This window comes from Aythya fuligula, chromosome 4 (assembly GCF_009819795.1).
Source record: "Aythya fuligula isolate bAytFul2 chromosome 4, bAytFul2.pri, whole genome shotgun sequence".
Classification (NCBI taxonomy): Eukaryota; Metazoa; Chordata; class Aves; order Anseriformes; family Anatidae; genus Aythya; species Aythya fuligula.
The window spans coordinates 48,293,110-48,303,664 of record NC_045562.1 but is presented as its reverse complement, the minus strand read 5'-3'; the positions used below and the strand labels follow the sequence as shown (position 1 = coordinate 48,303,664).

At 38.3% G+C, this 10,555-nt stretch overlaps 1 protein-coding gene across 1 annotated transcript; it reads left to right on the top strand.

The window, feature by feature from the left end:
* The first annotated feature begins 644 nt into the window (after positions 1 to 644).
* Positions 645 to 10,293, top strand: EXOC1L (exocyst complex component 1 like). The gene is made up of 3 exons (XM_032187483.1): positions 645 to 911; positions 4,247 to 4,377; positions 6,277 to 10,293. The coding sequence occupies exons 1-3, from the start codon at positions 791 to 793 to the stop codon at positions 6,538 to 6,540; spliced, it is 516 nt and encodes a 171-aa protein (XP_032043374.1). The 5' UTR covers positions 645 to 790; the 3' UTR covers positions 6,541 to 10,293.
* Positions 10,294 to 10,555: the final 262 nt, after the last annotated feature.

Below are 10,555 nucleotides of genomic sequence, written 5' to 3'. Positions count from 1 at the left end.
AAAATAAAGTTTGGAAGAGGGTGTCATGCTTTTCCCAAGATAAGCTGTTGTGCATATATACTCTTTAAAGAGAAGTGATGAAACGTGTCCTTGTGCCTTTTACTGATAAAATGCATCCCTTAGAGGAACTTTGCTTTCCCACAGTTGGGATGAAAATTCTTTAAGAGCTTTAAGAATTACACGTCTTTCCAAATTCATGGGACAATAAATAAATAAATAAATAAATAGATCTTCTAGCTTCTTTTCTATCTTTTTCCCATTCACCTCGACAATATGCTTACTATCTATAGCAGGGGGCAATTCTCCCTAACGTTAAATCCACACGATTCTATCCGATTTCATTTCACTCCATGCCAGTAAAGCGCCGTGTAAGTTTATGGCACCAATCCCTTCTCCTAATATTTGCAAGACCTTTTTTGTTTGTTTGTTTGTTTGTTTGTTTTGTAATGCCCAACTTCTCCGTGCAGCCACAAGTTATTCCAGCAGGAAAAGGCTGGCCCAGGCTGTCTGACACTCCAGGCGCTGCGGGGCGGGGATGGAGATCCGCGGGGCGGGGATGGAGATCCGCGGGGCGGGGACGGGGATCCGTGGGGTGGGAGATCCACGGGGCGGGGATGGGCGATCCGCAGCCGGGTCCCGGCGCCCAAACGGGCGGCTGTGGGGCCGGGGCCGCGGCTCTCAGCGATGTCTGCCCCGAGCCCCGGGGCTGCGCAGGCCGGCGCGGCCGGGAGACGGCGGAGGTGGAGGAGGAGGAGGAGGCTGAGGCTGAAGCTGAAGCTGGTCGGGGACCATGTCCTCGCTGGTGAAGGAGGACTTGACCAAGAGGCTCTTCGGGCCCCGGAGGCTGCGGCTGCAGGAGTTCATCGAGGTGGAGGGCTCGGGAGCGGGGCGCTGCTACCTGTGCGCTGCAGGTACCCGGGGGTGCATGGGGCCGGGGGATCCCCATGGGGCTGGGGGATCTCCTTAGGGTCAGGGGAACCGCTGAGTGCTGAGTCGGAGTGTTACAAGAAAGCATAACGGGTACCTTAGCGGTTACAGTGGGATTTGGGGAGCTTTTGCACGATCCCTCGTTGGGTTGCGAAGTCCTCACGCTGTCCCAGTCGCCCAAGTAGCTGTGGTTTAACCGGATGCACGGCTGGATCGGGAACAGCGAGAACTGTGATTAAAACAAGAGTGTTGGGATAAAATTAATTAGCCGGCTCTTTGCTAAATCTGATTTCAAGTGCATCTGTTTCTGAAGGCTTTCAGAACGTGGTCTCAGTGAAACCTGAAGCCTTTTTATTATTATTTTTGCAACACTGTAAAAGAGGAGTACTCTCATCCCTAAGTAGTTAGGTTGAAGTGAATGCTTTTTGCAGTCTGTTTCCTCTTGATGTTCAAAATGCACATAGAAGGTAGAAATAATGTATGTATTTGAGACTTCTCTTGGTGATATGGGGTGATGCCAACTATATTCTGTGGTCCTTATGTCTGTAAACATCTGAAGCCTTTAGAATAATTTAATTGTACAGATTATTGGAAATATTGAGCCAGCTTGGTTCCCTGCACCCACGTAATTTTAGTAGAAGAGACTTTGCACTTTGAAACTGTAAAAATAGTTTAAGGAATGGATTCCCGAGCATTGTAGAGCTTCTCAATGTACAAGAATAGCAACCTGATTCATAGTTTATAAAACAATTCAGTAGAAGGCTGTTTAGATGTGAGTGGCAGAACTAACAGTTTGCTGCTGTGAAACTTCCAAAGAGGAGGAATAACGTGCTCCACCTTCAAAACCTTTACTCAACATTTCTTTTTAAGGTAGAGAAGAACAAGAAAGCCTCTAATCAGATTAACTGATTGGATGTCACTGAAGACATAAAGGAAAATTTATGTAGAGTGTTAAGAGTGGGATCTCTCCAGTATCCAATATTAAACTCTCATAACATATTGAGGCATAGTCAAGTAAGCGGTGAGCAGAGTGGACACCTGATGCTGAAAGATGGGCTCCATCCATCTGCCAGCAGCTACTGTAATCCACTGTGATTCTCTGGAGCAAACCATGCTGTCTAAACTCTTATCCACAATACATCCTGAGTATAATCTTGTGAATTTCAATTTACCATAACAAAGAAAAATCGGTCAGACTATATAGAGGCAAAACTTTAGAAGTCTATACCTTTTGAAATCTATATTAAAATAAAATCTCAGTGTGGATAACTGAACAATCTTATGTGTGTGCCATATGCCCAACCTTATTTCCCTTCTTTTTTCACAGTAGCAACTCTCAGTTCTTGTATGAAGAAAACATTTCCTTTTGCTAAATGCTTTATAAACCATGGAAGAATGTAAAGCTGAAATACAGCTGTGTTCAGGAATTTTCACAGCTCTGTATTGGTATGCCTGAGGAGGGCGGCAGGGCTAACATCATGTCATCCAGTTGCATAGAGAGACTCTAAAAACAAGCTCGGTCCATGGAAGATGTTAAGGAATTATTTGTGCTCTATGAAGGCATTGTCATATCAATGCCCTCCACAGGAAAAGCTGTGAGAATTTAATGAGTGAAATGGTAGATCTGAGATCATGCCGCATATCAAAAATAATTTTTTCTTTAACTATGTCAACTGAGTGCAAGAACGAGCAATATATCAAAAATGCAGGAAAAGAACAATGTTGTAGGTGAAAATTGTCCAGCTGAGTTTCACCACTGGGCAGAACATGCTCCTGGCCTCATTGTGCTTAGTGGAGCAGTTTCTTAACACATCTGTTCTCTATCCTCATTTCATACAATCTCTGTTCCTACACCAGGGGTGGAGAAGTGGCAGTCTGTGGGTCCTGGAGGTGCCTAGGGTGTCCACTTGTATTTCTGAAAGGACACTGAGCTTTTGGGGTTGGATTTGTTTTCACTCAACACTGAGGGAGACCACATACTCCTTCACGGGACAGCAAACAAAATGGGGTAAAACTGGAAGTAAGAAGAGAACTTTCTAAGAGTAGCCTAATAGATGTGCTTGCAAATGAAAGCCACTGTAACTTCTCCATAGAGATAATACACCAGAGGTCCTCTGATTAAAAATCATTGAGTAATCATGACTGGTAGGACCAGAAAGATATAAAAGCAAGTGGTTGTTTTTTCCCAGCAGGCTGTTTGGGAAGCTATAGGCTGAGAGAATTATGATCAATTTATATATTTTCCTTTATTTTTCTCTGCAGTGGAAAGAAGCTACATCTCCAACATAATCCTTCATCTTTATTTTGTAGCCTTCTTATAAACAAGTGAGAAGTCAAGGACATCATAACAGGAATAAAACAGTCTAGTTTCAGAATGGATTTTTCAGAAATTCAGGCAGCATTTAGAAATAAAAGAATTTTGGTCCTTTGCCTGTAGTATCACGTTATGATGTCAAAATGTTGCTGCCAAATGTAGGTGACATCTCGTATTTACTTACCTCAGGCTACAAGATGGCCTGAGGAAGTTGGTCTGCCCTGAAGTTGTTATGTTGGATGTGCAGATGTTTCAGGCTCCAGTGCTTTTCACCCTAATTATTGTGTTACAGAAGTCTGATCTCTTACAAAGCACTCAATGTAATCAATTAATAATGGTAGTTATTATAAATAATGTCCTCATGCTCTTTTCATTCTAATTTCCTGCCTTAATTGGAAAATAGTAATTTCTACAAAGCTACCACTGGGCAACTTGAAGATTTAAGAAATATTTTCAGTGTTGCTTCTGTTAAGTGACATACTTATGTATTTTATAAGGAAATTGAGAGTTTTGTTTTATAAGGAAAAGAGTTTTGTTTAAAAAGTGATGGATATATAAGACAACCCCAGAACAGAAGGTGTAGCACGATTCATGTAAATACAGAACCTTGGTAGTGATTCTGCAATTTTTTGACTCCAGCATCACAGAAAGATTCCCCCTCAAAGTAAGTAGGATAAGTAGGTTATCCACATAGATCCAGTGCCAGGATTGTTCTTCATTGCACTGCTAGCGAATTCAAATGAAAGGCTTTAGCACAGCCAAGACTGTCTTTTCACAGGAGGGGGAAGGTAAATCCTCAATCTACTAAATGCTGAGAGGTTTCATAGTCTGAGAACACAGAGCTATTTCTACTAATTGCAAAATAAAACTATTAAGTCCAGCATAGCACTATACAGACCTGCACATCATCATTTAAATTATTATTTAAAATGTAGCGTAAGTCTTTTATTATCAGAACTCTTGGGAAGTGTGTGCTTGCGTATCTAAATTATTTTTGTCTTGCAGTGACTAAAAGTGAAGAAGTAGAAATATGTATGGTAAACCACTTTCGAGTGGATCGAGAAGAGAAATATGAAGTAGTTGAAAAGTGGTTTCTGAAAGATCTGGAGATGATTGATGGAAAAGAAGCTGATACTGTAAGTGTTATCTATTATTAAATACATGTATTAGAATATGCTTTTCTTGTGTTGCAATTTGGAATACAAGTATTGAAATGCAATTGGAGTGCATAATCTGGAAAAAAAATTCTGTTTAAAAAACAAAACAAAAAAATCCAAGGAATTTTGAGTCTGTTGTGTGGGAGAGGGTACAGATTTGCACTTTTGGGGCAGGGGCAGGAGAGATTTTTTTGTGTGTGTTGTAATCTTCATCTCTCCTGTTGAGATTTGAAGGACGAGCTGGATGTTTTCTAATTTGCTCATCATAACTTGGAATAAAAGTTCTCCACTGCAGCTCCCAGTATAAATTTGGATTAATCCAATGTAATGTGTATTAGAAAATAATATTTAGTTAAATATTTTTATGGAGGCTGTGCTGCTGCCATTTGAATTTATGAACGTGTTCTTTGTGTGGCAAAGAGGATTTGTGTCAATATGTAAAACATCGTGTAAGTGCATCATTTGGTGTACCAGCTTAGGAAATTGTGCCTCTCTCAGTTAACTGAGATCTCACTCCCATTACTTAGATCAATTAAATATTTGTGTTTGGCTAGATTTATGTGATCATACTGCTAAAAACTTCAGCTAGATTTGCGTGATCTTACTGGTAAAAAAAAAAAAATAATAATCTCTCAGATACAATTACAGAAGGGTTTGAGGCTGCAGTAGTAGGCAACTACTAACCAACACCAAAAGTAGAATCAAATCTTATTTTACAGAAGCTAGAAGAATTTGCTGAGGAGAATATCTTACTGTAGGTAAGACATTTTAACAGTCACCCATGAATAAAAATGTAGTACAGGGAAAAATTGCTTTTTTTACCCCATAAGAGCGTTCAAATGAACATAAAATGGAATTCGGATTATTCTGATATCAAGAGCCCACAATAAAGGTTTCACAGTCTTGATCTAAGGAAAATTAGAGACTCTAGTTGTACTCATTCTATCCTGATGACTGTTCCCCTTCAAAAAACGCTCCCACAGCTCCTACATGGGGAACCAGATGAGCTCTGCAGCAGTCTGCGGTCCTCTGCACATTGCCCTCAAGTTTGAAACTAGGAATCTGGGAGATGGTGGAGGTGAGCTCAGGTTCAAAGTAGCTAAAACTAATAATCTTTTATGTCCTCTCTCCAAATTATCTTGCATCTGGAAATGTTCCTGTCCCTTCCCCAGCCAAGGCAGACAGCAGATTTCCTTTTCACTTGTACACATGAATTTATTTTGGCCTTTTTTTGAAGCGTTTTTTACTAAAATACCCTTCAAAGATGATTCAGCCATCCAGAACTTGGATGATCAAAATCTTATTTTTGGTTATAGAAAAGCCTAAATGAACCTTAAACTCCTGATTACAGGGTGATTGACACTGCTATAAATACTCATAATATTGCTATTCATATCTATAGAATTTAATAGAACTTAGCTGCTGCTAGTATTAATTGTGCCAAGGAGCCTGAAAGCACACAGAATAACAATTTAGGCAGGAAGGGGAATCAATATTCTTCTTCTGACAGGCATATATAGTTATAGTCCAAGGCAAGTGCTTTTCATATAGTGTTTTAGGCAACATGACAAATCAGTTCATTTCAAAACAACCTTGTGTAATCCCAATAAAGTGCAGGGTATCATTTGGCCAAACTCTGAAAGTTTCACTCAGCCAAAATTCCTAATGGCAAGGAATAGCAGCTAATTATAAACTGCTACTTTGTAAAGTTTTAAAAGACCCTTTAGTATGAATGGCAGAAATATGCGAAGTGCATAGCTAATACTTTTTAGTATCCATCAAACTGAGAAAAAGGCCTGAAGGCATCTGAGCAGAGAACATTTGCCATTCTAATGTCTGTAATGCATGTAATAATTTCATTCTCTCTCCATTTTTTAGGATAATCCATATTTTGATATGCACTTCCACAAAGTCTACAGTTTGGAGGCATATAGTTGTGCATCTAAATATACCTTTGCTCGAACACTAAACAAACTGAACAAAATGTATCTCAAAAAGGACTTGAAGATTGTGAATTTTGATGACACCTACCTAAATGATGATTCAATCTGGTCATCCAACAATAGGGATTGCTTAGTACTTATGAGGATATGCTTCTATGCTTCCAACCTTTTATGTCTCTCCCTTTGTCCTTTGTCCTGAAGATGCATTTTGTAATGTTAAAGGCGACTGGTTGACTTTCACTGACCAGCATTTTGTAAATCATCTGTTGAAAAAGACAGCAAGTGATGTGCAGCATCTGCTTCTTAATTTATGTGTATAAGTCCAAAATGGAATATGCTTTTTAGATATATAAATGAATGGTCAATTGCTTGTGTTAGCAGAGTGTTACTGGCAAGTACAAATATATGCAACTATCAGCAAAGGAGCTGCTCATTGTTTATGGAGATATAAATGATTCTTCATGAATTGCTAGAAATATTTTTAAAATACTTTAATAACATTAACAGTTCGTATACCTCCTGGAAGTAGGAAAATAGAACAAACAAATTAGTTCTGTACAAGAACGATGCACATTTCAAATGTGTTGAAATACAGAACTCTGTTCAAGAGATCACACCTACACAGATACACAAATCAAATACTCATCCTGATGAATTGCATTCAGGTACCAGGGACCAGCTTTTCACCTATGCAGTTGTAATTATTCCCCCCATCCCCCCCCCTCCCCCCCCCCCCCCCGAACATCTAATATTCCCTTTGGCCTTTCCTTTTCTTTTTTTGTGATATTGTCATCGAAACATAAAATGGATGTTCTTAAGCAGAACTGTTTTTTTTGCCAGACCTTTCAGGTTTTTTTTTCTTTTATATCATTAATGTCTTCTTGCAATTTGTTGTTTTATGTGCATGAACAGACGTGGTTATGGAACAGAAACTGAATGTTTATGCCTCTTCTCTGCCTCAGGACCAAGAGTTAACAAAATACTATTGGATGTCCTATGTAAAAGTAGATGTTAGCAATTAGTTACAGTTACTTTATGGGCAAGTGATAGACTTTTCAAAATTCATAGAATTATGAGAGTAATTTTCAGCAGTTTCTAGCTATGCGTTAGCATATTCAGTGCACTACTTAAATGTTTATTAGTACTTACAGCTGCATTTAATGTGGGGTGGATTCTACTGACTGGTTGGGAAGATCTCACCCATAACAACAACAACAAAAAAACAACAACAGCTGACAGTATTATGTTACAGTAGAAACAGAAGATGAATTAAAGCTGTATTGACCAAGAGCTGCAGAGGAACAACACTGCTGAAAAGTAGCATGATGATATTGCTCCGTGTCAGTCAGCTAAGCTAGCTGGCTGCTTCTCTCATAGTCAACAGAGAAAGAAATGCCCACTCAAAAGGTGATTCAGAGAAACTTTTGGTCAGAACTTCCAGCAGGAGATAATTTTTCTCTTTCAGCAGCCTAGGGAGTACAGAGAAACTAGCTCTGGACTAAACCAGCTAAGTATCTAAATTTGATAAATGTAAATACCTCCCAGAAAATCACAAGTTGGTTACTGTCCTCTCTGACGACCTGCCTTTGTAAAGTGGGATGGTTGTACAAGGATACCACAACTTGGACTTCACTGTTGCCTTTCATGTGGACTCCCACCTTTAAAAACGTTCGTGTAAATGTACTTCAGATTCAAAATTTAAATAAAATTGAGCAAGTGAGAATATATTTGAAAAACTGTATAAAATGTACAGCTTTCTACTTTTTAAGTGTTAACCTAGTGCTTGTATATAGAAAGGCTATATATTTGACTACCTAATCTTAAGAGGTTATATATTTATTCTAGGCGTACAATGTAAATTGCACACGTTCTCACAGAAAATACTTATGTATATCTTGACCTTCATGAAGGCAGTTTCTATGGGTTAACACAAATCTGCAGTTTCAAAGGATTTAAATCTTTTATTTGTCACCTACATATTGTTAAGAGAGAAGGGCTGTATTTATAGTCATTATTTATGAAATGTAGTTGTTCTTTTCAGAATGTCTTTGGTATAATCCAGTCCAACTAAGTGTTTTAACATTTGATGCATCGCTACAACAAGTATTTGCCCAACAACAGGCTCCACAAAAACCTTTTTAAGAGCAAGTATAATTCAGAATACTGTTATACATGACACGTTGTCTTGTTTGGGCTGTGTATTATTGTAAAGATCACAATATTTTCTGTAATGTTTACAATTTCTTTGCTTAACAAGTGCAAGGAATTCTTTTCTGGCTGGAAAAGCTGCCATCGTTTGTCTTGTAATAAAATATATAGAACCTCTAATAAAAAACACCTCACCTTTTTTTTGAAATAAAGTACAGGCGGTGACTTCCTGACCAATAACAGTCCTGTATTATGTTAGAAACTGATTAGCTAAAAATGACTATAATGTTCAAACATATTTAATAGACTTGTGTAAGTAGTTCATATCTTTCTACTCTTGTTACTGTATAAACATTAAACTGATAATATCAGGAGACAAATAAGCCTGCATTTTTTTTGGAATAATGTACAACTCAAATCTTTTTGGCACTTCTTCTGTCCGATAACATCTTATTTCAGATATTCTTTGCTAAGTGATCAGAACAGATAAAAATATATAATGTCTATATAAATGATTTTAGGTAGCATCAAAAGGAAAAAATATTGATAGAGATCGTTGTGGACCTAATCTAGGGCCTTTTTGCATTTCCACAAAATGCATAAAATGACAAATATCAAGGCACTGTGCAAGTGCTAGACTGACCTAGTCACGCTACGGAAAGTCTTTGTCCTCAAGTGCAGGAGACTGTCACTTTGTGGTTAGCACAGCACAGCTGCACCACAGGAGATAAAGACTATGCTAAATTATAGATGGAAAAGACCTGACAGGCTAAATAGTCCATCTTTCAATTAAGGCAAAATTGTTTCCTACATCACATTTCCTGACATTGGATATACAGAATGCAGTTTGAAATATAATATCTGGGGATTCATCTGCTTCTCCTGGAAGACTTTTCCAAAATTGATTAGGAAGAAACTTACAGGAGTAAATGTTTATCACAAATGCATTTGTAGCATTCTTATAAAAAGTTTCAACCAAACTGTGAAGTGAATTAATACTTGAGATTGTGGATATAAAGTGGACTTCACATTCAGAACACAGGAATTGTTACCAGCCATATCTGTTCCAGAGGGGGAAAAATGGGGGATCGTATTACGTAATTAGTAAAATGCAACTTCAGAATATTTTCTCTTGAGTTAAAGTTAGGTTTGGAAGTGAAAAGCCGATTCTCAAAGCATCTGTGGAAGCTGGAATAGAAGGGGAGAGAATGGCACCGTGCATCCTGTAAGATGATCTCATGTCTGTTTTAACATGTGTAAACACATGTAGCATTAACAAACAATGCTTTGTTTCTTTTTCTGCCCTGAAGCAGAATTAAGAGATAAAGACAGACAACTAGAAGGGCTTTGACTAATAACAACAAAAGGTTTATGAAACCCTATCCAATTTTTTATGGCAGCCTTGTCCAGTCTTTATAGATCTAGAGAGAGACAGTTACATTTTGTGGTGAAACTGAGAAATTACCCAACTGAAACTTCTCTTTTAACCTTGGCCCTCATGAATGATATATTACAGAATTACACAGCATGCTGTTTTATCAGTCAGAAAATAGAAGTACGTTCAGCAAGACAGCGTTAGTCAGTAATGGTTAAATATTTTCCATCAAGTAGAAATGTAATAGAGGAAAAATGAGATCACAATTTTGCATGCTAAAAGGCCACATTTTGGCAATTTATATCATTAACTTGAAAAAGATGTTTCCTGTTTTTCCTAATTGGTAATGACCTGGCTAATACATTTTATCAACCCTACCTTCAAGGCATACTGATGTATTACTGTGAATAAATCATACAGTTCAAGTAATCTGTAACGATTTCAGCCTTAACTGAGCATGTAAGCCTTAAAAAAAAATACTGTATTAATTTACATGAATAATGCTAAAATGAAGTGTATTGATTATGTGGAGAACCTCCATCGTGGCGAAGTTTGAAGTGGAATTCACCAAATTCAACAGCGGCCAAGGCCAAATGCAGATGGCATTTCTCTGGGTGAGGTCCCACATCCTGGATGTCACAACTAGCAGTCAGAGTGACTTCTTCCTTAGAGAAGTTTGGTGTGGTGGGCA

Bases quoted from the DNA above. Each gene is read 5' to 3' on its own strand.
- EXOC1L (XM_032187483.1), top strand. From the start codon at position 791: ATGTCCTCGCTGGTGAAGGAGGACTTGACCAAGAGGCTCTTCGGGCCC. The intron at 912-4,246 runs GTACCCGGGGGT...TTTGTCTTGCAG, and splicing joins CTGCTACCTGTGCGCTGCAG to TGACTAAAAGTGAAGAAGTA. The intron at 4,378-6,276 runs GTAAGTGTTATC...TCCATTTTTTAG, and splicing joins ATGGAAAAGAAGCTGATACT to GATAATCCATATTTTGATAT.